Source organism: Ammospiza caudacuta, chromosome 6 (assembly GCF_027887145.1).
Source record: "Ammospiza caudacuta isolate bAmmCau1 chromosome 6, bAmmCau1.pri, whole genome shotgun sequence".
Taxonomy (NCBI): Eukaryota; Metazoa; Chordata; class Aves; order Passeriformes; family Passerellidae; genus Ammospiza; species Ammospiza caudacuta.
The window spans coordinates 14144711-14171663 of NC_080598.1; the positions used below are offsets into that span (position 1 = coordinate 14144711).

The 26953-nt window shown below is 37.2% G+C and overlaps 2 protein-coding genes across 2 annotated transcripts in view; both read left to right on the plus strand.

Moving 5' to 3' along the window:
* The window catches only part of IRAG1 (inositol 1,4,5-triphosphate receptor associated 1), a 56038-nt gene extending 43633 nt beyond the window's left edge, over positions 1–12405 (plus strand). The window contains exons 14-22 of the mRNA XM_058806681.1: positions 511–651; positions 2673–2804; positions 3643–3784; positions 4448–4497; positions 5987–6094; positions 7272–7339; positions 8656–8775; positions 9386–9517; positions 10483–12405. Coding sequence (XP_058662664.1) covers positions 511–651; positions 2673–2804; positions 3643–3784; positions 4448–4497; positions 5987–6094; positions 7272–7339; positions 8656–8775; positions 9386–9517; positions 10483–10723 — 1134 coding nt within the window. The 3' untranslated portion in view covers positions 10724–12405. The remainder of the gene's footprint in view (positions 1–510; positions 652–2672; positions 2805–3642; positions 3785–4447; positions 4498–5986; positions 6095–7271; positions 7340–8655; positions 8776–9385; positions 9518–10482) is intronic.
* Positions 12406–16436: 4031 nt separating this feature from the next.
* LYVE1 (lymphatic vessel endothelial hyaluronan receptor 1) lies at positions 16437–26644 on the plus strand. The gene is made up of 6 exons (XM_058807216.1): positions 16437–16944; positions 20243–20402; positions 20509–20648; positions 22865–23164; positions 23926–24004; positions 24710–26644. The coding sequence occupies exons 1-6, from the start codon at positions 16863–16865 to the stop codon at positions 24894–24896; spliced, it is 948 nt and encodes a 315-aa protein (XP_058663199.1). The 5' UTR covers positions 16437–16862; the 3' UTR covers positions 24897–26644.
* Positions 26645–26953: the final 309 nt, after the last annotated feature.

Consider the following 26953-nt stretch of genomic DNA (forward strand, 5'->3'; position numbering starts at 1 on the left):
CGAAGTATTAATCCTAAGAAGTTAGGTAAAGAAAGAAATAATCTTTAAAAGCAGGGTGCAAGAGAATAAAAATGTTAATACTTCCAGGGGTAGGTGTTTATCCCTTAGATAAAACAATGCTCACGGTGAGCTCATCCCTGGACTTCCTCTGCACAGACTATCTGTTTAAAAACCCTGGGGACCCTTGGAGGAAGTCCAGCTAAAAAACAGATCCATTGTGAATTCTGGTGCTTCTGGTAGGCTGCTGCCTTCATTTTGTCTCTGCCCTACAGAGCTCCCAGAAAAACATTCAGGAAAAGAGGCAGCAACACATTTATTATTCCTATTTCAGTGGAAATAAATAGAAGTGATTTTTCAAAGAGAACAAATTTAAAAATACTTTCCATTTTTCTGTTTCAATACTTATTTAAGCGGCAAAGTTAGTTAAACATATACCTTATTCATAAGTTGTTATTGAAAATTATATTACTGTGGGACTTATTGGAAAATGTCTTTTTTAAATCCAACCAGAATGTATTTGTACAACTCTCCTTGGCCTTCAGAAATGATAGTTATACATTGGAGTCTAGAATTCAGCAGGCAGAGAGAGAGAGAAATCTTACTGAAGAGAATGCTGAGAAGGAACTGGAAAACTTTAAAGCAGCCATTACGGTAAGGAAACTGTGGGAATTCTTTTCCTGAACTGTAGTGTACCTGAGAGTGCACAAACATCACAAATGTGTTTGACTTGTAAATTCAGCCCCCAAACTTCATTTTCTGCTGCTCAGACTTCTTGCCACGAGCTGCCTACTACTCTGAGGGCATATTCTGCCAGAGTGGGCCAGCATTGCGGGAAATGCCTATGGCATGCTTCCCTGGTCTAGCAGATTTCAGGAATAAATACTAGGAATTTGCTGTTCAGTTCTTGAAATAAGCCTGTGACATAGCTAAGAGCATCCAGAACTGCAGTTGGAGCACTGCTCCATGCTCTCCTGAGCAAGACCTTCTTTACCAGTAAATTTGAAGTGTCCAGATATGAAAGATGCCAAAATAATTTGAAACTTGAATCCTGAGATCTGTAACTTGAAAGGCTTCTTAACTGCAAATACTAGAAGGCAGGCTGTGTGAAAGGAAACAGCAAGGAATACTTAGGGAATAGGTACAATCTCAGGCTCAGGTTCTAGGCCTGAGTACACTTTGATTCCAGCTGTCCCTTGGTGTTCCTTTACAGCAGTAGTTTCAGTCCTTCCTGCCAGCTTTCTCTAGGTTTTCTAACTGGAATAACAAAAAATTTGCTACAATGTGTCAACTGAAGTGCTGTGCGTGTCTTTGTGTGCAAAGGGAGGGATGGTTACACACCAGGCTGATAAATGAAATAGCCTTAGACCCAGCATGCATTATTGCAGGGAGGTGCTGCCATTCTTATGAGAATAGTGAGGAGAACATGTGATTCTCCCATTTACTTTATCAAGAATATCATCAGTTAAGAAAATATACAATTAAAGAAAGATTGTGGTCCCATCTTTTCATCTGGAATTCCAAATCTCTGTTTTCAAATTATTGTTTCTGTAAAAAAAACTATTGAGAATATTTTGCTGCTCTTCTCTCTGTTCCCTGTGTAAAGAGCAAGCAGAAACAGTCTATTAAATCTTAGGCTTTTCAGACTGAAACAAGTCTGTTAGATTTGCCATGGATTTCTGTCAAGAATCTCTAATTAGGCATCAAGTTTCATGTTGCCAGCATGGGACAAATGTGATTAGGATTTTCTTCCTTTGAGCAGTTCACACGCTACAGTCTGGCTTTTATAAGCTTTTTTACATGATTTATAGCAAAGTGGAAACTGCCTTCCCTATAAAAGCTTTTGTTCTGGACAATGGAATAAACTAAGAAGCAATTAAAAGCAGTGATGGCTTCTGTAAAATCTCTATCATACTAGACCTAGAGTTGTTCCAATCTCATTGAGAGGTTATCTTCATTTCTGTAGGACTGACACATATTTTATGGCTCAGTGACAGTTTTACCAATCTTTCTGATTTTTGAATCAGTCTTGTGATAATTGATGTGTTATTCAGAAACCTAATTTCAAGAAAAAGCTGATCTACATGAATTTCCAATGTTTTGGAGAAAATAAGGAGGTTACAGTTGTCAAGAAAGAAAAGGAAACTCTGATATTGTGTGTGTGATTTTTCCTAAACACATTCCCTTTTTCTTTTTCTTGCAGTCAAATTTTGGTTGCAATTTATTATCAAGGTAGCATTGCAATTCTTAAGACTGTCTTATTTTCCAAATAAGTGAAGTATCATGGAACTGAAAGAACACATGTGGCCTTCTTAATACTTGTGCATAGAAAATTAAAATGTTCTTTGTCTCTCAGCAATCATTTTTAAGTGCTAGTTGAAATGAACTTGGCATTTGTAGAGTTTACAGGTGGCAGAGCATGTTTCACTATAGATTTCAGAAGGGAAGTATCAGAAATGTGCTGAGCCCTCTCTAACTGCTCAAACTGTGTTCTTGCAGTGAAGCACCAGGGCAGCAGCAGCACTGTGAGCTGGGTGTGCTGGCAGTGCTGGCACCCCTTGAGGCTAATCTCTCAGTGGGGAGTTCTGCCTGGACATTTCTACCCCATTTTGAGGCTCTGGCCATTCCATTTGAACTAAAACCATGCTGATAGAGCTGCTGTATTTTTGCTTCAGTCTTCAGCTCACCTGTGGCACCACTATGAGCACAGGGAAGCATACCAGAGGCTCCTGGAGGACATCGCGGTGCTGCGGCGTTTGGCTGCCCGGCTCTCCAGCCGCGCCGAGATGGTCGGAGCCGTTCGCCAGGTGAGGGCATCCCGGTGTTTAACTCTGTCCTGGATCCACAGGTGCTCTCTTTGCCAGCCTGGGCTAGAGGTTGTGTTTTATTTGCCATTTTGACAGATTAAAGACATTAAATACAACATTGTATGTTGTATTGCATGAGGTAGCCTAATTGGACATCTACAACCTGTCCAGACACAGATTCTTACAGTTGTAGTGTCAGGTAACACACCCCTACAGCCTGGAAATAGAGTTCCAACAGAAGATTGTCCATTAAGCTATTTATTGTCTGTACAACAGAAACATATATTTTATTCAGAACGACAGCTGCATCACAAGAAACTAATTTCAAATCAGTGCAGCACATAATAAAAATATTAAGGGAAAAAAAAAGAAAAGAAAACTTATCTGGATCAAAAAACTCATCTAATTCAGTCACTTGCCTTTGGCAATAGCTCAGTCAATTACAAAGAGTGTGAGAACAGAATGAGTATAAGTAAGAACACATCATTACCCACCCAGATTTAAGAATGTTCCCTCTGCCCTCTAAAGTAACCAGATTGATGCCAGTGACTAAGACCTTTGAGAGTTTTAAAACAATTGCGGTATACCACATAAGTAATCAGATATACCCTGCCTCTGTGCCTGTGAATATATGACAACATCAACTGTTATGTTCTGTGAAATGCATATGAATTGGCATTTTCTTCTGTCTTAGGAATTTTCTGTCATGGAGGCACCAATATTTCCTTAAGAACAACAGCTCCAGATTTAGCCCTGACATGGAGCATACATATGGAGGCAAATGATTTGTTGGAGATGTGTAGAGGTTACTTGGATATTTCCCTCTTTTCTTCCTTAGGAGAAGCGTATGTCAAAGGCAACAGAAGTAATGATGCAGTATGTGGAAAATCTGAAAAGGACATATGAAAAGGATCATGCTGAACTAATGGAGTTCAAGAAACTTGCCAATCAGAATTCTAGCAGAACCTATGGTGCATCTGGTAAAGAAAAATAAAAATTTAGGGATTTGTCTTGCCTCTAATTCAGAGAGTTGTTGGTGCTATTAATGATTTAAAGTATTGTGAAGCCTGTCCATGAAGTTCTGATCTACAGGAGTAGATTTTCAAATGTTACAGAAATAAGATGCTTCATATGAGCCATACTTAATGCTACAGTACAGTAATTTGAATTCACTATCACTTATCAAATTCTGATGAGATTCAATCATATTTTCTCATGGCCTCTTGCAAATCCATGTACTCTGCACGATTTTAATGCAACTACCTTTTAGGTCCAGATGAAGGCAAAATTTCATTATTAAAAACACTTTTCTTTTTACAATTTCTTCTTTCCTTTGCTGGAAACTAAAACGTGAGGATTTTCCTTTGCAATTACTTGTACATGGAGGCCAATAGTGGGATTTTTGCCTGATTCAGTGAAAGTAGTACTGATTTGGTTATTTGCAATTATTTCAAATTTCTTGTGCATGTGTAGTTGAGAAGACAAGACAATTGAGAAGCTGTATGACAATAAATACATGGTCACTTACAGACCCTGTGTAAATATACTGTATCTGAGTTTGAAATATAAGCAAGGGCTCTATTAATATTGTTTAGAGATACTCACATAGTCTAAGACTGTTCTTTATCTTTGTTTCTGTGCAGAAGATGGGGTTCCTCGTTCATCTAGATCCATGTCTCTCACTGTTGGAAAGGTATTTCTGCAATATAAAGAAAACTAACATTTTATGAAGTGAAATTTCTTTGTCTATACTCAGTTCTTTGTCTATTCTCAGTTCTTTAGGCTGTGGTCAAACAGTGCTGGTAAATTCTCAATATTCTTTATGCAATTTATTGCATGTGCTTTGCAATTTTGGATACACGACTTAGTATGGCTTTGTGCAATAATGGTAGTGCCTGATGTGAAACTCTAGTGTTTTATTTCTGCAAAACTTCCAAGTGTTGGAGATCAACTCTATCACAAAGCTTGCTAAAACAACCAGTGATTTGGGAGGCATGAGTCCCAGTATGACCATTATGAAATTTGGTGACCAGGTGCATTATACTCACTCTACTGTTTATTTTCATATTTTTATTTGATTGGTTCTTTAGGTTTAGTTTGTTCCTGCCACCTCTGAGTGTTGGGTATAAAGAATTACAACACAGAGCATGCAGAGGGCAAGATGGGATTTCAGAATGAGAACTCCATAGGTTGAAACAGAGGTCTCAAAAAAAAAAGAATAAATTTAACAGGGATGAGTCCAAATAATAGAGAGGAGACAAAAAAGAAGCCAAACACTAGAATGGACTTCCTACCATGGCTGCAGACTTCCCAAAGTATTTTTTCAGGAGTACATTAAATAAAACTGTCATTAATTAATAGATATGGTTGGTTTTGTCCAGAACCAGAATCATGGAGTATTCACTAAAGCTGTGTTCACTTCTTTCCTGTAAAGTTGTCTAAAGAGCAGAATCTTAGAAGTGTTTGTATATGCACTAAAACAAACCTGTTAGATATTATAAGTGTTTTGATGTTTTTACTTAGCTGGAAGCATAGATTTTACATAGATTTTATAGGATTAATCATTTGGCTACTTACCAAATGACAGCAAAATGTTACATAATCTGTACCTGAGCTAGAATATAGCATGCAATTAGCATGTGTTTGGCATAAGAGAATTTTTATGGTCTTTGGGAAAGATAAGCAGTGTTGCACGATGCTATCTAACATATAATTAATGTTTACATGTAATTAATATATCATAGTGGGTACAGTATATCATAATAGGTACATAGAAAGATAAGAGTTTTATGTGTGACTTCATTATTTCCAGTCATTGTGACACTGGCACTTTCCCCAGTATCATTATGCATCTGCTTATCAAAGATAAAGGCCTATGATAAGAGCTGACAATATAAACTCAGAACATTTCTGTTGTGTGATTTAAACTGGGCTTTCAGTATGGAGGGAAAAGCATCAGCATCTCTGTGTCACATCTCATTTCACATTAAGCACTTGCCATACCAGGCAGTACAAGATGAATTTCTGGGAAAAACCATGACCTTTTATTTTACTTTTGCTCCCAACTCTCCTTTTCCCAAAGGAGACACTGACCTACATCTTTGCCCCACTAATTAACCCACAGAATTTTTCTTCATTCTGTCTTGTTGTATGGTAGAAAAAATAATTGTTGTTTCTCCCAGAATATGCCTCGAAGGAGAGTCAGTGTTGCTGTTGTTCCTAAATTTAACTCCTTGAACATTCCTGGTCAGTCACCAACAGCTTCACCTATACCTTCTATGCCATCCCTGGTAAGTAAAACCCACATTTTAAAGTTACCAGTTTTTGTCTAAACTATTTTTGCATAGGGGTAAGCCATGGTTACTGTAGAATGAAAGCTTTTTCATTGATTTAACTTGTTTTGGCTCCATCCTGAAGGGGGTGGACAGAGGTAATTCCTATTGTGTAAGGGGATATTGCAATCTACCTCCATGAATGATTCCCTTTGGGAAGAGCTGAATAGGGCAGGCTGCTGATCCACAGGCACTGGGCATTGGTGAGGCAATTTGCCTTTTAATCTGAAGTAACACACAGGAAAGAAATAATGAAAATAGCTGTACACTGTAGAAGAGAAATTTCAACCAGAAGCCACAGATCACAGCTGGACTGCTGTTCTTCATTGCCAAAAATCCAGCAAACAGCAATAAATGTAATTAATGTACAGAAATGTATGTGGTAGCAATTTAGAGGTTCTGTGATGATCTGGGATCGCTGGAGCCATCAGCCTCTATATTGAATTTTTTTTTGTTAAACTTTAATAAATTGAATGAAACCCTAATCTGAGCATAATAAATCCATACAAATGCTTTGGAGAAAACCTGCAAGACATACTCACTGTTCAGAGATGAGCTAAGATGGGACAATTAAAGTTATGGAGTTTTCTGTTAAAATATAGTGTTATTTAAATGAGGGTTTTGCTGAGAAGCTAAATCTATTTGTCTGTTTTACTTGTAAGAAAAGCATCTGTTTGCGCAATTTATTTATTATGTACTCCTAGTCAATTGTTTTTTTGCCGTGGTTTATTATGAATTATTTTTATTTAAAATTTCCCATTAAAAACTCAGCTAATAAATGCATCTTCTTAGGATAATAGGAGAGGAGCAAGAGAATAATTTTACTGTTCAGTGATCAATATGAAGGAGAACATTTTCTGGGGAAAAATAAACAGGGTAGAAGGAAATGTCAGAGAAAATTCTTAGTGTGCAAGTCCATTGTTTGCTCTGGTTAATTGGAGCAATGTGGAAGCACCACATTAAAGATACTGTGCTTATGAATATGGGAAAGAAACCTGAGCAGCACACTGCCTTTGTTATTTTATTGAACACTCATTTGAAATTAATTAATAAATTTTAATTGGTATTAAATTATTTAGTCATGAATGTTAACTAATTGATGAATGTAACATTTATTGCTATGCTTTACTTACAGTCTGAATCACCCAGTAATGGAAGGAGCAGCCTAACATCTACTCCTGCTCTGCCAGCACTTCTAGAAAAGTGAGTTTTGTCTAGGTCATCTCAGTAACTATTAAATGATAGTACTAAATGATAATTTAAAGAATCATATTTTGAAATACTGTGATATTCCTACTACTCGTTAGAATGCTTTAAACATGCAAATTAAAAGCTTTCAACGTGTACATGACTACAAAATATTGAATTTCATGTATTTTAGATTAGTGCTGAGGCAGGACAAAATTTATCTTATGTCCTTGCTTTACCTTGTGCTTCGCTAAGAATGTAAGTATGCAACAACTGAGAAAACAAAAATGGGAAACCACAGCACTGGCTGCTACTATTCAAAAGAACTCTTCAATTTCTAGACCACTTTTGAAACTGCAGAGAATTTGTGAGAAAATACAACAACCAAAAAAACCTTATCAATATTTCATACCTAGGAAAACAAATCATGTTACCAAGTAACAGAGGCAGAACTTGAAATTCAAGTTTGAGCCTAAGTGTGTGTGCATGGACCAGCTGGTCTAGTAGTGTAGAATTACCCAGACCAGCACAGTTTTGTGTGTTTAAGCACTTCCAGCTTATACTCATGGTTTGTTTAAAGTCCAAGTGAAAATAATGTTTATTGTTAATATGACTTGAGAGAAAATCCATTGCCCACAGACTGTGTCTATCAGATTGAACTATTTTAGTGCCAGGAAAACAAGGCCTGTGAAAAGGGTGAGATTCCAGAAGTTGAAATGGGATCCATTGTTGAGCCCATTAAACCTTGATTTTGATAGATCTGCCATGTCTCAATCACCTAAACTTTCTGTCCCAGATAAAATAAATGACAGGAGAGCACTGCAGGAAGACAGCAATATAAACCAACTTATCTTCAGGCTAAATGCTCCAAAATTTACTTGAGAAAAGTTCTGGAAAGTCAGCACAGGAGAATACATAAAAGGCAAACAAAAACAATGTTTTGTTGAATTGGTATTTGACATTACTTCTGTTATGTTCCTCTTATGTGGCAGGTTACAATTTCTAAGATGAGTTTTAGAAAGTTGAGGGAAATGTTTTCATGAATAGCAAGTAAATGTCATGGATGAGCCAGGTAAGAAAGGTTCTTTTCTTTTTTAAAGAAGAATAAAAATGATAGTTTTCTTACCTTAGAAACATAATAATTACTGTTCTTAAATCACAACATCATGAAACAAATATTTTTCTTGTGTTCCACTTTTTTCTTTTGAGAGACATTTCTCCAATGTACATTAAAAAAGACAAATCATGACTCACAAAATTGCAGCGTACTCCAACTACAACACATTTCCCTGATGTTATTTTCTATCTGTCTGCTTCTTTTGTCTTGGCAGTGGGAAGTCAAACGGAGAACCTGACTGTGAAACCTCAACTCCTGTGCTGACACAGAGTGGGTTGGAAGAGATCAGTCCTGAAACTAAAGCCAAGATAGAAGAGGAAGCATATAACAAGGGGTGGGAATACCTGTTGTGAACTAAACCTGTAAAAATGTGCTACCAGATGAGGACATGTGTATTTAAAATTTAATTTTAAAAACAGTAGTTATGTTGTTGGTCTCACAAAATATTTCACAGAGCATGCTTTGGGGCAGTTTAAAACTTTGGGATCTATTGCTGAATGTCAAGCACAGAATTTTGCATTATGTGAAGAGTGAGACAAATTTTGATCCTCTCCTGCAGAATCCAGCATGCCATCTGACTTCAGCACTGAATTGCATTTATTCTCCAGGAAAAAAGAAGTATCTAGAGGATATTTAAAGTCATCTAGAGCTATAGAGAAATGTTTACCGGCTCCTTTACAATAGACAGAAATTGTTCTCTGTGGAGAACAACTTTTTTTGTTCAAAGTGATAAATTTGGTATCAGCTCTAATATAATCCTCTGTTCAGGAAGGGTGGCTGTCTGTGTGCCTTACTCACAGCCTTCAGCTAATTTTTACTCTTATTCAGGCGCTGCAACACTTCTACTTGTGTTTTATTACATGTAACAAAACATAAAGCTAATTTTTCATTAAGTAAGATCATGCTTATACATCCTATGCTAAGAAAGGTTTTATCTGCTAAAGATATCAGGAAGCCTTGAAGAAGGCCAAAGAACTTCAGGAACTGAAGGAAGAAGATGAAGAGACACCCAAAGAAAGTCATGAGGAACATGAAGAAAGTGAAAATGAAGATGAGATAAAAAATCTGAAAAGCAGGTGAGACAGTAGTGTACTATGTCCATATAAGAGAGGCCACTTTTTTCTACTTGTGATATTCAAGCAAGCGTTTTATCCTGTCCTTATGCCATGTTTTCCTCCTGGGGAAGCATATTAAAATAACAGTATTTCCACAGAAAGTAATATTCTAACACAAGATAGTTGCAAAACACAAAACTTTTGATTTTGATATTTCAGTTAAAGCTGTATGTTTACATCACGATGCTTCATCTTGCTGGGGTTTGGTTCTGATTTGAGGTAAAAGAATGGTCCATAAAAGTTCCTTAGATGCCAAAATGTATCCCTCTGTGAATATGTACTCCCTTATAAAGTTTGTAATTCAGAAGCACGAACTGGTGCTGGGTGTCATTCCTGTCACTGGAGAGACATTGCATCCATCTGCACCCAGTGCTCTCTGTCTGTACATTACAGAGGCATTGAATGCTGGCCAAAGCCAGTAATATGTCCAATCCCAGGTTAAGGCAGGGATCCTTGCCTAATCCAGAAGAATTCCTTTCCATTCCATAACCATTATAGCTATGAACGTCTGTTGGTTTGAGATTTCAGCCACCTTCAGAGAGCAACCATCTCATTAGTCATGACACTCTTGGAAAGAAATGTTTACCACATATTCCAATGTTTAATTTAGTTGATCAAGGTATGAACAGTGCAGAATTTTGCATGATACCAAGCTCTGAGATTTGCCAGCTGACAGGTGGGAGAAATAGGAGTCAAGTTTACAATCCCCAGCTGTCTCACAAGTATTACTCACATGGAATAGTTGGAGTTGAAATATCTGAGTGTACAGCTCTCCATAAAAGAACTCTACAGTTTGATTCTTCTTTGACAAGGTGTTTGTCTAAGGAAAAAAGATGGTGCCACCTATGGCATCTTCCAAACTGAAAAGCTCAAGATGAAAATATTGTATTTGATTAATATATAATAATTTTCTTTTCATTTTACAGCAGACTTGAAGTCATCGTTAATTATTTATATATCCTGTACCCCAAACTGTGCAAACACTGGAACGTGGTGTGGCTTGTGGTGGCTGCAATAGTCATTTTTGCTGTGGTGTTGGGAATCTACCACTCCTACAACTCCTGTGGTGAAAAGTCAGAGGCAGCTGAAGGGAAGGCCAGCTGCTCTGCGGCCCAGCAGTATTCCTGGTGGAGCTCAGGATTCCGACAGCCCCGACGCGCGGAATAACAGAGGGACAGCCGCGCCCTTGTGGTCCCTGAGCGAGTTTGGGTAGTAGAGCACCGTGTTTAAAGGTAGTGCTTAGTCATCCCTGTGGCTGCTCCGCTGATCCCTTAGGCAAATGAGTTACTCCACACCACCAGGTTTGGGATCCATGGTGAGCATTCCTTGCTAAGATGCCAATCTGATCAATAATCCTGCTTTTCCTCTTATTGTCAAGGACTCGTAGAAATAAAGTAGTGTTGAATCATGGTAAGGTTGTGGCAGTAATCAGCAACCTGCAAGACATTTAAAAGAATGATTTGCACAGGACATTGACATTTTGAAGACCATCATAAAACCCACATTTGCAGTTAATGCTTTACTTTTCATTTCCTGAATTTACTGTTGATTGTTGAAGTACTAATTGCATTTAGTCCTTTGGGTTTTAAGAGGCTAATTCATTTCCTTATTCATGACTATTGGGCAGAAATAGAAGCACTTCCATGGAAGAATATAATTATATTCTAAGACCAAATGCCTTGCTGCTAAAGTCATTTTATAAGAGGAATTATCTATATGATTATTTAAATGGAATGCTAAGTACATGCATAAATGTTTTTTATGATATTTTTTAAGAATGGGACCACCACTTTTTTTAAATGAGATACTCAACAGAACCTAAAATGGGGTCTAGGTGAAATAGGTGGCACAGCTGATATAATCCAATAAGTCTGGAAACTTCTGCTATATAAAAGTTTCCAAAAATGAATGTATGCCACTCAGTGTCAGTACTGGTTACAGCCAAAAGTGGTAGCTGCCTGGAAGGGTCCATGTGCTACCCAAGCCCAAAACACAACAATCTTGGACATGGGAAGCAATCTTCAATTCTTGATTGAAAATGAAAACAAATATCTTCAAACCTCTGTACAGAGGTGACCACAGCAAGTGGACTCTGCCCTCCTGCTAACACTGGAATAGGCATTCTTTGAGATCTGCAGCAGGAGCAGAGCTCTGAGAGCAGCCAGAACCCAACCTGTTCCTGCATGAGTCAGGCCATGGTGGCAGTGAGGCCTTAGGAGAGCTCACTGCATGTTTTCAGTAGTTCATTTTCAGAATCTGATGCCAAGAGTAAAACTGATCTGATACACTTCCAAAGCTGAGCTCATCTTTTGCCCAGATTTTTTGCCAGTTCTTCCTACTTGGGAGTTGTGAGTTCTTACACAAGAATATGAAAGCCTGAATTTTTCGGACAAGTAATTTGAAAATGGTGAAGGCATTACCTGTACAAAACCCAGCACTTAGGGCTGGGACCAAAATGTGTGTCAGTGGAGGTGTGTCATTTGTACCTGCTGAGCACCACTTCTGAGGGAAGGTGAACCATGTTTGTCTCTCCATAGCTATGGCCGCAATGGCAAATCCAGTGTGACCCTCGATTGCACTCCTGTCCTGCATCCTCCTGGCATTTTCTGGTTGAGAAATGGGTCTGTTTCCCATCAGAAGGATAAGAGTGTTATGAAGTACTGTAATTTCAGTTCTGATACAGTCAATATTGTCCTGTCTTCTTTTGGTGGGAACACTGAACTTTAAGCTAACTGTCAAAGAAAATAGGTTTCTAACTCAGTCAGAAATTTAGTTCACATACCTGGCACTAATAACAAATATCCTGCTGGTGAATTTTTGTTGGCCATGTGTTTCTTAGAAGATATTTATATGGGAAAAGAAAAAAAAAAAAAAAAGCAGACCACTACCACATTTTTAGGGGATGGGGAAGGGAGTCTATAAGCAATTAAAAGGTGGGGTTTTTTTATTTTTTTTAATTTTAAAGTATATATATTGAGGAATAGTGTGCTTAAGGAAGTTCAAAAAGGATAAAGGGGAAGTGTGATTTGGTCTAAAATTGCAATTGGTAAAGAATAAGGAGAAGGTTTCTTGCAAATTACTTGGAATCTGGTTTAGTTAGAATTTCTGACTATGAAGAACTAGTGTGACCTTTCATGTACTTTCAGTATTTGAAGAAACTTGTCAGTTGTTTCTTGAATACTGTACTAAAATCAACTTCTTTAACTTAAGATTCTTTACAAATAATATTGCTATCTTAATAAGGCAATAAAATTGAAAGTAATTTCTCCTAAATATTTAGATTTTTCTATGCCAAAAATTATGGCACATATTTATGTGATTGTGGAAATGTTGGGCTGCCCTGAAGAAAATTAATTAACAGTGCCTGTAATTGAATTAATTTGTTTTTATTTACATCTGCACTGTTGTGAGTCCAACAACTTATTTTAAATACACATGGAAAGTTGTTGATATCAACAGAACTCTCTAATTGCTTAGTGTTAAGCGTGTGAAAAGGTCTTTTTGGTCAGTGGGGTGAATGAAGTCTCTGTCCACTCTTAAAATTCAGCCCACTGGCTTTTTGTGGAATCAGTGCAAAGGGACAATTCCCATAAGTAGTTGTACTGATTTGAGCTGAACTACTTGCATGTCTGAGGTAAGTATAATTTAGTCACAAATGAACTGAAAGAGGCAAGAGATTTTAATGGGGGTGAAAAAATGAAGATAAAGTTTACTTTAAAAAAAAGTTCTTTTTATAACTACTTTGAGCAAACTGTCCACTAAAAATAACAAACCACAATGACTAACAGCACACTAAATAGCTATGCTTATATTTTTCAGTTATTTAATTAAACACCTTTTGTTTAATAGGAAACTAGATTAAACTCAAAAACTATTCAAACTATAATTTTATCTGTTGGATATTAGTTTGCTTTATCTGGAAAAAAAAGCCAAACAACCTCTTCCGTGTTCAAAGATCACATCAGATAACAAGAAACAGACCTATTATTTATGCTATTAACACTGAAATAGTTTTCTTGAGGTGCAATATTTATTTTTATGCTTTAACAAGACACATTTATGGTTTCTCCTGCACAGCACAAATGTTTCTAGCAAAAGGAATTTCAAAAGGGCACTATTTTTGTGTATCATATTTAAATTTGTAATATTGTAAGATTTTGCACAAGTGTGCTGGTATTGTACTGTATAGTACTGTATAGTATCACATACTTGAGTTTTGAAATAAAATTATGGTTTCAAAGTACTCAGTGTTTTTACCTTAAAGATTTGGGGTGCTCTGTCTGCATATTGATGGCCGTGTCCTCATGAAATAAGTCCTGCCTTGTCTACACTGTTACATGTTTGGAGGATCTTGCTCTTAGTCTTCCAGTTCTTCAGGAAAATGGTACAGAAGAGGAGAACGAGCTCCTGTGTCAATGGAGAAAGTGTTTGGAAGCAGGATCATCATCATCCCTGCCCTAGAAACCAGCTGAGAGAGGAAGCTGAAATATCCTGGGGAGAGTTTAACTCCTGCTTCGGAGGGAGGCCACGTGTCCCAGAGGAGGCTGAACATGGGAGCCACAAGGGAAATTGTAACCCAAGGGTTCTGGGTGTAAGGTCAGGAGTCTTTATTTGCTTTGTGGACTTGGGAGGTCTGGGAAGTCTAGTGGGGAGCAGACTTGCCTGATAGTGGGTAGGAGTCAATCCTAAAGTTCTGAATCTCTGATGGTCCCCCCAGGGACAAACTCTGGGACATCAACAACCTGGAAAAGAATTACTGTTTCCATGGACAGACACTGATATTTGAATTTTCTACATGAACAATTTTTTTGTTTCCTCTACTGTTGTTCAGATTTCAAGGTTCCTTTTGAAATTATTGTAGAGAACAGTTACATGTGTTCTGCCTTATCAAAAGTTTTCTGTTTAGCAATCCTCATCAGCGTTTTAAAACATGCTGACATAAAAGGTCAGGAATTTTTCATATAGGTTACAATAAGTATTTAGGTCAAAGACTAATTAATCATTCAGCATAAGTCTGCTTTTTTTTTTTTTTACCACACTGATTATGAAGAAGACACACCAAAAGGTTAAAGACCTTTTGTACTGTTACAGTCCAGATAAGTGATCTTCCACGCAGTTTTGGAGCAACTGAACTATAAAAAGGAAGAAACACACAAAAACCAAAGTTATTTCAGTCTTGCTTTGTCATTCTAAAATTCTGTTCTCCCTCTCCTAATCTGGAAGACCTTGTGAAGGAGCTTGTATTGTTTGGTGTTGAAAGGTGTTTATCTCATTTTTACAGCCAAAAATCCTACTAAACATCAAGAGTTTGACTAAAGGAACTTTGCCACAGTACAAAATGTTGCGATCTGGCAGGACAAGTAGCATGCAATTTTAAAATGTCAGAAACCCAGCTATTTATTAGTTTTCATGGCAGGAAATACTTAGCAGATCAAGGTAAGTTTTTTCAACGGAAAGATTTCATTTAATGTTCTCAGTATTTTACAACCACAGTATGTAGTCCTTGAGACCTACAGAATAACTAATAATTTTTTCTGCTTCTACCTTGTAAATGCCAGTGAATCCTCTTACAGCCTTCTTCAAGCAGGAGCTAAGTCTGATTACAGTATCTGACTTGGCCATGGCTTTGTAGAAGCAGGTGAGTACAGCACAATAAGGGAGGGAAACAGAAATTGGAGCTAGAACTTTGTCTAAAGATCTCACTGAGTTTTACCAAATTCAGTTCCAAACCACAGCCCAAACACAACCCAATTTTCATTTCATCCTTGCTAATGGAGACATGATCTCACTGACCCCCAGCATTCTCTTCAGGCCCTGTGTTACAGAGCACCATCTAATAACCCTGTTACATGCTGCTGCAGGAGATGTGCCTGTGCCCCATTAAAAGTTAATATCCCATATATCGACTCTTTAACCACAGTTAAAGAGGTAGCTTTACACTGTTACACTTGTGTTTATAGGACTCTGAAAACAACCTGGAGACAGTGGACATCTGAAAGTTTGCTGAATCACAAGTTGAACATGATGTAAGAAAATCAGACTGTTGCAAAAATAAAAAGACTGACACCATTTTGAACTGTAAAGCAGATATAAAGCAATTTATTAATTAGTCTTGATATTGGCAAGGTATCGCATGGAGCAAGGGAGTGAGGCAGCAGGGGTTTCTCAGCTGAAAGAAAACTGGGAGCAGAGGCATAACTCTTTAGAAACATAAAATAGTTGCAAAACGTGAGGGAGTAAAGTATCTTCCATGTCCACTGCCAGCAGGAAATAAGTGATAGGCTTGTACCAGAGAATAGCTAAGTCAAGTTAGTGTAGGGAACACCTTTGAACTGTAAAGAACAGCAAGGCACTGAACAAGAGCATTAAAGGAAATGTTAGGAATGTGTCACTGGAAATCTTTGAGAGCAGGTTAGACAAACAGCTGTCAGGAATAACGTAGATACAGCAGACATGACTGACACTAAAGGAATTAGCCCATCCCTTGAACTCAATTCCTGCTTTGTGTTTATTGGAACCTCTGAAAAAAAAATCTGCTAAGACTTCTTGAAACTTTTAAAATTACAGCTGTGAGGACCATCTGTGTTTTGAATCAATCCAAGGGAATCACTGTTTGTTGGAATGTCACAGAAGGCAGCCGTGATTTGAAGTGGCTGCAACCTCTGTACCTATGGTCTCAAGGAATCCCATTTACAGTAGTCTATCTGCAAATCTCTTAAAAAATAAGTTTCATATAGCATCTGTGTTATGGGAACTACTTTTGCATTGGAACTGTAAGGAAAAAAAAAGTAAAACTCCATCAAGGCAAATAGGACAATGGGGAATGGATGCCCTTCCAGTTCCAATAAAAAAAAAAAATCTTGTGTGGCATATTTTGTTACGATAGAAGATTTGTTTTATTTACCAGATGAATAGACAAACTGAATAATCTGTTCATCAGTAAACCAGGAAAAAACAGCAAAAGAAAACCTTATTTCGAAGTGTTTACTGACTTAGCAGTGTAACAGCCTTATCTCCCTTCCTCAGCCGTGCTTGTGAATCAGCAGCAGTGACATTTTCCAGCAATCCCACATGAAAGCTGGAGGAAAGGATGATGAGGGATTTCCGCTCCGTGACCTCGCCCTGCACTGGGACAGCCACCACGCTGCCTCTGCCATTCTTTCTATGAAGCACTGCACTGACAGCTGGAGTTGCTTTCCAGAAGTCATCTCATCATCTGACAGCATCCAATACCTTAACTTTCTTCAGCACAGGAGACAAACTACCTTGAATTTCCTACTTTTCTGAGTTTTCCAAGCTGCTGGCAATGGCAAATTATCTTGGAGTTACCTCAGCAGTGTCTTTCATCTGGGTTATGACATTCCTGGCTCAAAATTACTTTGTAACAGGTATGTAAAGTTCCACTTTTTAAAGTCTTGAAAAAAGTAGCTGGATTTACCAAAAAATGTGGAGAAGGAGCGTATGTAAATGTGTTTCTGGCAGAGAAAAATCACAGGGTTTTGAGAATACAGTGCAACAAAAACTGGGATATAGGGAAACTTTCACTGTTGATCTAATTCAATTGTTGAAAATGCTGAAGCCTTTGAATCTAAATGCTACAAAACTGCTTATTTCAAAGTATGGCATTTAGGTATGGCATTTAGGATTAAGCTCAGATCCATTGAAATGTAACTTCATTTTGTATCATTTTAAATACTAGAGCAAAACATGACACCAGTTCTCTTTCAAATTCCATTATTAACTTGACAGAATCCATCCTTACTGCAGTAGCTGCTGGGATATCTGCAGATGCTCAATGCATCCAGAAGCCTCCAGATGCTTTGCTGTTTTTTAAGGATTTAATATTTGTTCTATTTGTGTTAAAGATCATATACAGTTATTGCAGACAATTGATTTTTCTCACCTACTGAAAGACTTCTGGACTGAATGAATTAGATACTCAAGTCCTGCTGAAATTCCACAGGATTGGAGTACCTAACAACAGTAGTGTCCTCCAGCAAAACCAACACTGTACAACTTCCACCAGGGAAAGGGAGAGCTTGAGGAAGTGCCCTTCCTTGGGACACCTTCTCATGCACCCTCATGGCTCCAAGAGCTCCAGCTGAGCTCAGGGCTGATCTCCAGCTGTGTCTTGGAGCTGTTTTGTGGCATGTCCTATCCCCTTCTGTTGTGATTTGTTGTCTGGTCTTCACACATGCACTCTGGATTTAGGCTGTAGGTAACCTTGTCTCCAGGACAGACTTTCAGGCATGTGTAGAGCCATCTCCTGCTGCTCCCAAAGGGACTTTCTGGGTGTCTGACTCGTTGTCTTGCTCTCTGAGTGGCAGTGAAACCTGCCACCATCCCCACTGTGGTGCTGCTGAGATGCTGTGGGACTGTGCCTGTCACCCTGTACTCATGGTCCCCTTCCTTGTGGAGCAGCCTCATGCTTGCTGCTCCCTGACACCAGCAGCCAAAGGGAACTCTAATAAATCAGAGTGAAGGTTAGACACAAGGCAAAGAGAAAAACAACAGCTCCCCTCCAAAAAAAATCTAAAAAGGGAACTAATGCACATCAAGGCCAACATGCACAGCTTACAAAAGCTGAACAATTTTCTTCCTGTTCTATGGTAACTTTGTCTTGCTGTGATGTTCTTCTGTCTAGGTCTTCTCACTTATTTCAGTAAACCAAATTATTAACCCAAGACCAAAATACGGAGCAGAATGTACCAGTACTATGTTACCTAAATAGAGCAGAGCTTAAAGTACAGCTATGTGCAGCTCATGGACCAAAAAGGATAATGTACTTCTAAAGGATTAATCTGCCTCCTGTATAACTCAGTCATCTTCAGAACAGAGTTCAGAGGTGATTTAATGAGCTATGTAGAGACTTGAAGAGGTTACTGTTCTCTTTTTGGATTCCTTCCTCACAGTGGGAAATTCATATCTTTTACAAAATGTATCAATAAATCGCTGTTTTGTTTTAAAAGGCCTAGCAAATTTTAAGACACAACCTAGAGTCACTTTTCTTGCAATTTGCAACCTAAGTTTCTGGCACTGAATTTCTGTATTATGCTGTGTATCTATCCTGCAATACACATGTGACAATATTTGTCCTGTAATTGGATGACTAATGAGTGTAGCAGTTCACAAGTATCTAGGTAATTTTCTAAGATTTCCATATATTCCTTTCAGTCAGCTGTTCAGCTTTATTTGAAATTTGTGAAGTTGGTAGTTGAGAAGCTTTCTTTCTCAACATTACATTTTTTACAAGTTGTGTTGGCTCAAATCTGAAGACAGGAAAATAATAGACTGAAAAAGGTAGACTTGAAGTCCTTGCTAACAGCACACACACCTTCATGGAGCACCAGGGTTCTCTGCATCCCCCTGCAATGTGACTTATGTTCAGCTCAGGGCTGGATGCAGCCACAGTTTGTCTGAGAGGACTCCCCAAGGCATCAGTGTCTTTCCCTTTCTGCTGAGAAAAAGCCACCTGATTCAAAGATTGCTCTTCCAAATATTTAAACTAAATGTAAGGACAGCAGAGGCATCATTTTCCAAAAGCCATTTCCAGCCATTTCCCACATCCAGAGGGAGCAGGGGCTTAAAGCCTGTCTGCTTTCTTAGCACTCCATACAAGCTTAGTCATCTTTATCCCCTTCTCATCACAAGAGTAGCTTAGCTGCCAGTTCTCTGTTTTCATTCACAAAATTCGGTTTAATTTGTCTTGTTAAGAAGTCATGGGGTGAGTATGGAGGCATCACTTCATCCTGTCTTGAGAGTTCATGGACTGTCTGTATTCTGAAGCACAGATTTTATGAAATACACATTAATGTACACAACTAGTGAGTACAGTCTGACAAACATATTAAGCAAGGAAGTATCACCTGTGGTTATCTGACATGTCTGCAATGAAATGCTGAAATGTTTCATTTGACAGGGCAATTACTGTATGCAACTCCAAAATAAATTTTTTTTTCCAGTAAATGCTCCCAGTAAAATATGGAGGCAAAATAGTAATACTCTTTTTCCTTATTTGTGCCAAATCCTGAATTATGTCCTATGCCCTTAACACAGATGAGAAAGAAGAGCTGGTGTAACCTGAGCTATGCACTTGCTGGTGCAGGTGTCACAAAGAGTGTGACAGCAGTGGCTATTTAAAAAGCTGCATGAACTGCCTGGAAAAGTGTTAAATTCACCTATCTCCTCTTTTCCTGCTCCCTGCCAAACACAATAAATGGAACACTTGACAGTGGCTGGGGAATGGAAGCATCATGCAAAGCTAGGAAAAGAAGAAAAAAGAGTTTAGAAGGAATAAGGAATATTAGAAATTATCAAATATTTTTTATTTTCTTATTGGTATATTAATTCCATGAGAAAATATGTGTATCTCCTTTTCTGTTATATACCTTACTATCTCAATAACAAGGGTGTAATAACAGTATGAATGCCTTGCTGCAACAGCTAGCTTCAATTTATTTTTAAAAAGAAAATAAAGTAAAAGGGCTGCATCTAGTCTAATGACAGTCAAACCATTTGAAATCCCAGACTACTATGTTTAAAAAATACATTCTATTTTTAAAAGGTCTTTTATGCTAGAAATTAGTTTTCTGTTATCCTCAAGCTAGAAACTTTAAAACATGTTCAATTCAGTTGATCTTCAATTATTCAAATACTAACCTTGACTATTTTATGGCTCAATTACAGGTTCCATTAATTCACCTTGCAGGATCAAGGGTATAGGAATTTATCTTGATCAGAAAGCAAATTTCTCAGAAGCAAGTCATGGATGTAATCAATTCAACCTAGAGCTGGCCAGTAAAATACAAGTGGAAGAGGCTTTGAAACATGGCTTTGAAACATGCAAGTATGTGCCATCAGCTAGTGGCCCACTGCCTTTAGTGAGCACCTTCACACCCAGCTGAGGCTGGTGACAAACCTCACACTAAAAGCACTGATCCTTTTTGTTGCAGCTATGGATGGGTGAAAGATGGATTTGCTGTTATTCCTCGGATAACATCCAACCAGAGATGTGGTCAGGGAAAAACTGGAATAGTAAAATGGCACGCTAGCAAGGATACAAAATTTCATCTCTACTGCTTCAATTCCTCAGGTATGTAAGCATGACAACTGCATTGTCTGTGTGTTTTGGGTTATATTAGATTTTTTAAATCTACATGAAAAAATCATAGAAGTGAGTAATTTCCTATAATTTGTTGACCCTTTCCCCCAGTCTTAAATATTGTCAAGCTGTTCTTAGCTCAGAAACTTCCAAGAAATGCAAAAGGTGAATTCAGTTAATCCAAATTAATAATGTGGTGCTGCCATTAAAGCTCTTGAGGAAGAGTTGTGTTTACCATTATATAATGTTGACACAATGTTTTTAATGTGTTTTGATTATTTGGCATTATAATTTAAAAGAGCGTGATTGAATCTTTAACTAGGGTATCTGTGTGTGGCGTGTCTACTCTTGCAAAAAGGCTAGAGTGGGGTACTTCAGGAAAATTGGAATTTTTTTATAAAGGGAGGTCTATCCATTAAGCCAAATTAAATGATAAGCCAGATCTGCCAAGAGACCATAAAATTAATTAGATTCCTAATTGGTAAAATCCAACCGCTCTTTTTAATTTGCATCACCCTAGGTGTGAAAAGACCTGCCCTTCCCCTCACTGGCTATTTACAGACTGAAGTCCAACAGTAGAACTTGATATAAGTTAGATCTCAGCACAAGAGATCAATATTGTTTCCTAATGGCTTCTGTGGTATTAACTAAAAATAAGTAACTAGAGATATTATGTTCCTACGTGTCTCATATCTATGGTTATTACATAACAAATATTCCAATAATTACCCAAATAAAGCATCATTTCATTATTTATAATCAGTTCCTAGATTTGCCAGTGAGTTTTAGATAACAAGAGCAAGAGGATATGCAAAAAATCCTGAAAGTTTTCAGGAACACTGTGTGAACAAGGGTTGGAAAGTAGGAGAAAGATGGAAATGCAAACATGTAAAGACCTGTGATCCTGTGAAGAGTGGAGGCTCCAAAGAGACTGAGGATAAAGGTGTAGAGAGAAGGCCTCTGCCACATGGTGATTCACTGCATGAAATGTGTTATTCTGCACTGAAAGTGTTGGGTAGACTGGGTAATGCTACAGGGGCAGCAAGTAACTCCAAATTATTTGCTTTGTTTTGCTTTAATTAAAAGAAAATAAATACATATATGCTGTAAGAGTGTGTGAACAAAGTTAAGCTTGCTCAATGGTTAGAAATCCATTTAATGTATATTTCACATTCTGCAGTCCTTTATCTTAATTTCCAAACTTTTGCCTGTTCTAGGCATTTCTTTGCATTCCATAATATTTGTCAGAAGCTCATTTTGTCAATTTTCTTGTGCCAAAAAACTTGCCAAAAGCTCTTGAAAAACCATAGTGGAAAAAGTGTCAAGGCCCTGCCCTTTGGCATTTCATTCTGTAAAGGTGACTGCGTCATCAGGCTCCCCATGGGGATTCACTTGGAAAACAGCACATACATCTTTTCCCTGTTATTTATGTTAACCTGGTTGTTACTTCAGTGAAATTTTTATAGCTTTACATAATACAGAATTTCACTAGCAAAGTAGAATTTTCACATTTTGACAGGAGCCTGATTCAGAGCTTAGCTCTTCCAATTCCATATAAAACTTCACTTGCACCTACATTTTTATATAGACAACATCCACTTCTATTAATTTATTTAATTTCTGGAAATTACTTATTTTTCTTCAAACCTGAAATTTTTTACTTCCCATCTTCTCCTCCCCACTTACAATCAAATCTTTTTATTATCTCACATTGGTGCCTGATTTATTTGGAACTTTTATGGGCTACATTTTTTTACAGGAAATCAAATTAATTTTCCAAGTATCAACAGTACATGCATATATTTTGAACATATATATAACATAATTGAAATATTTTTGCATATTGGATCTGCAGTTAAGTTGCTTCCTTCTCTGTGGGAAGTTATACTGTTGGGTTTTAAGTGCAGTATTACTCTGAGTAGTTTTCATGAGGGATATAGTCATTGGTTTGGAATCATAAAATGAGTACCATGGTTGCTCAAAGGAGTGTGTAACTATGTGAGTAATGATAAAAGCTGTAAAATCTAGGTTATAACCACATACTTGAAATAGGATGTATTTGCCTGGTTTGGGTAAAGCTTTTGTGAACAAAAAAATAAAAATTTCCAGAAGGGAAAGACTCAGGAACAATTTCAATAAATGTGTGTGCTGTAAGTACAAAACTGGCATCTAACAGAAGTTTTATGGATTTCTTTTCCCTGCTGCAGATGTCCGGATTAATTCCTGTCAACCAGACCCAACTACACCTCCTTCATCAACTGCATCAAGTGATGTAACTGCATCTTCAGCCTCTGATTTGACTGAGAACACCACAGCAGTGTCTGCTGAGGCTGTGACTGAGGCAGGACAATTCCTGAGAAAGAGATTCCGTGTGGTGTGCGTGACTGAAACGCTCTCACCAACAGAGGCGCCCACCACCACACCAGTGCCAGAGGAGCCCTTCTCCACTGACTCTCCCAAGCTCACTCCCCACCTGGCCTTTAAGAATGATGCTGTTGTTTTTGGAGGTAAAGGATGTGGTAGATATTTAATGAAAAGAGCTATTTATGTGGAAGTCAGTAGACAAACTGTTCACAGCTATTTTTATTGCTGCTCCACCATCTATTTTGATATAGCTGAACCTAGAAGCAGAATAGGATTGTTTTGGTTTTGCAGAGCAAGGCTTATAGGGCAGAGGATTTAAAAATCATTTTTAAGAAGAACTAAGATCTGATTTTATACTTTATGATAAATTTTAATGTGAAATTGTGTAAGTTCTTTCTGGTTAATGTGATTTGAGGTAAAAAAAATTCAGAAAAAATCTTGGCAAACACTTTCAGTGTAATGGAAAACTCACCAGCAGGCTCTTTAAAACCAAAAGAAGCCAAGAAAGTTCGAAGGCTAATTGTTCTTGAGATACAAGGTGAATAAGCAATCCTAATGCCAGCAGTGGAGAAACAGACCAAACATGAGGAAAGGCATGCTAACTGTAAGGATAGTTAATAACAAGAATGTGTTCTCCAAACAGGTTGTAAAAACTCTCCAATGAGCAGATTAGACAAATATCTGTCAGGGATGTCCTAAACACCAGTTTTAGGCTATCCTGAAAGAAATGAACAGGAGTAACTCAGCTTTTGATCTTACTAACATTCTATTCTTCAGTTCATGTCTATGTACTGTTATATGAGGCTGGTTTTAGAAGAATCCAGATTTTTGTTCTTAAGTCTTCAGGACATCAGCTTTAAGTACATAAATAAAAAATCTGTGCTTGTATCACTTTTATCTCCAGGTATCCCCACTGCACTTCTTGTACTGGCAATCATCTTCTTCATTATCTCAGTTGTTCTAGCAGTCTGTTATATCAAAAAGTAAGTTGCTTTTTTTTTTTTTTTCTCTTTTGGAGTGAATTAATACCTAGAGTGCAATCACTGAATATTTAAAATATATACTAAAGAACAGAGAAGTAGTCATGATAACATAATAGTGCTGCACAAATTTTAAAAATCTTAAACCCTGTTTTTATGCAGATAAGTTTGTTGTTGCTATAAAAAAGGAACACAAAAAATATTGCCTGCTTTTAATTGGTCAATCATGCCTAGTGTGAAATATTTCCAAATGTGTTAAAATAGCAACACTGAAATGTGCATCAATTCACACATAAACCAGTTTTATCCTTCTCTTTTTTTTAAATGTCATACTCAAGGTGAAAGTTTTTATTATTGCACTATGATTTTGCTCAGAAAAAAATAATTGTTGAACTCATTTGTCAAACTTAAAGACCTTCAACACAGTGCATTATTAAATGTTACTTAAAAGTGTGCAGTTCTCACACCCTAGCCCAGACAGCTTTATCATTGTGTACCACAAATCCTGAATATGCCTTGTCTGTTTTTAAAAAAAATACCAAAATATTTCTTTAGAAAGCACACTGCTGGAAAAAGTACAATGATCTAGCATGCCACTATCCTCTGAGAGACTTCTGCTTGAGTATGGTAATTTAATTCTAGCTGTTTGAGTGATACTACCAAACTATCCCAATATTTCTGCTTTACTATCTTTTTTTCTTTTTAAAGGTACAAGAAAACCTTACCATTTATAAACAAGAAGCAGCAAAAAGAAACAGTTGTAACTACCACTCTCAAAGAGACAAAATCCAATGACCAAACACCTGAGAAGGAAACACAGAATAATGGAAATAAGGTAGAAGAGTGTAAAACTAAGCCTGAGGCCACAGTAAAGTGTCTAGAAGCAGAAGTTTAAAGGAAAGAATGTACAGTTCTTGATGGAAGCATAAAATAAAGCACACAGAACTTGGCAGTGCTTTTAAACATAAGTGATTGTAAATACTCATATTTTCTCCATCTTTAACATATGAAACCTTGTTTTTTTAATGATTACATCTTTGGCAACAAATATTCTTGCAGAAGAACATGGTATCCTATTTACTTGAAATAAATTCTACAAATTCATATTACAGCTCATTTTTCATATTTAATAAAGAAGCAATTAGGAATATGCTATTAACCACATGCACTACATTAACTATTTGCATGGAATTTAGATCAATATATAACAAAAAGGTTTTTATGTCTGGCTGGAGGATGTCTGCTAGCTTAATGCCTAAAATAAAAACTGGCACTGTAGTTCTTCCTCATGTAGATTAGCTTATTTCCATTCAGTAGTTGCATGCTGCTTTAAAAAAAATGTCTGTTTACAAACAGAAGAAACAGTTCTGTTTACAAGGGAGTAAAAACTCAAAGGATTAACCCACTGTCATTCAAATGCCCAAAGAAGGGTACAAAGATGCTGATGTGTGTATGTGTATATACACACAGCAATGAATAACTTAGAAACCTCCATTGTATCATAAGTTACTGTTTTATTTATTGAAACCATTATCATTCTTCTACATGAGATATTTGACAGAGGGAGACAAAAAGTCCTTGAACAAGACTTATACTGGAGATCTTTTTTGTGTATTTATGTGTGGCTTTCATAATAAAGGTCTCAGGTGACATGGGATGTCTACAATACTCCCTAAAAAATAAACTATGGTGGATATGTTGGTCTGGACAATTTAGTCTCATGAAAACTGTCTCATGGTAAAAAGAATTGATATAACCATAATGTTACAGAAATAATTAGTTGTTATAACAACACTAGCAGTTTATCAAATATTTTTCTGAATAAATAATTTAGATAACTTATCTTTATGTTTGAAGGAAGTTGTTATGCCAAAGGAAGTTTTCTTCCTTCATCAGGCAGCTTGAGAAACATAGTCTTAGTTAATAATAATTTTTAAAATAGCAAACTAGCAATAGAACTGGTCACATATATTGTGTTTTCAACAGTGTAGGATACTGGGTTATGAACTTGGATATTTTTCATTTACATAAATTTTAACATTTCCAGTGTTTATACGTTCCACTAGTAATGACTTATAGTGTATTTCTAGCATTATGCTTACATTATAAATACTTAAGAGATTCCCTGGGTTGTTTTTTGTTTTCTCTTTTTGCCTTTTTTTTTTTTTTTTGATAGTTCAGAAATATTTTATGGCTCCAAGTGATTCAGTGCAGCTCTAAAAACTGCTCATTTCAGATGTCCATCAGCAGAATTTTAGCAGAAAAATGTGCAACAGAGGACAGCACTAGTTACAGCTTTCCCAGCCAGTTAAGTAACTCCCCTCCTGGCCAAACATCACAGTAACACCTTGTGTCCTGAATGAAGTGCTCTGTGGGGAGTAGCCAGCACAAGTAAGGCCATCAGGAGGAGCCACAGCCAGCAGTCATGAAGGTGCAGAGTAGCAAATGGGCCTGAGGGCACAGGCAAACGTAGTGGATTCCAGGTAGTTTGGGAAATTTTTAAAATCTTCCTTCTGCCTCTCTTTTCCATGTTTTAGAGATTAGAAATTACCTGTTTCTCTATTCTTTTCTCTACAGCCAAGAGATAATTACAATGTTGCTTCTGTTTTAGAGCTAAATAAGGGCACTTTTTTCCCCTGAAGTGTTTACTTGCTAAAAAACATGTATTCTGTTTTAATAATATATTGTCTTAATCTTTAAGTGTCTTATTTTATCATGCACCTTAAAAACTCAGCATTCATCCTGACCTTGCTACTGCTACCTGACCAATGCACATGGTTTGATCTGCCTTTCCATTTCACTACACAATTTATGCCAACACCACAAGGGCTAAAGGAGCTGTTACATTGTTCTGTATAGAATTAAGGCAACTGTAAGTACTAATCAACAAGTTCTCTATTTGATATTGTCTCTATGTAGTTAGCACAACTCAGTCACATTGGAAAGTACAAA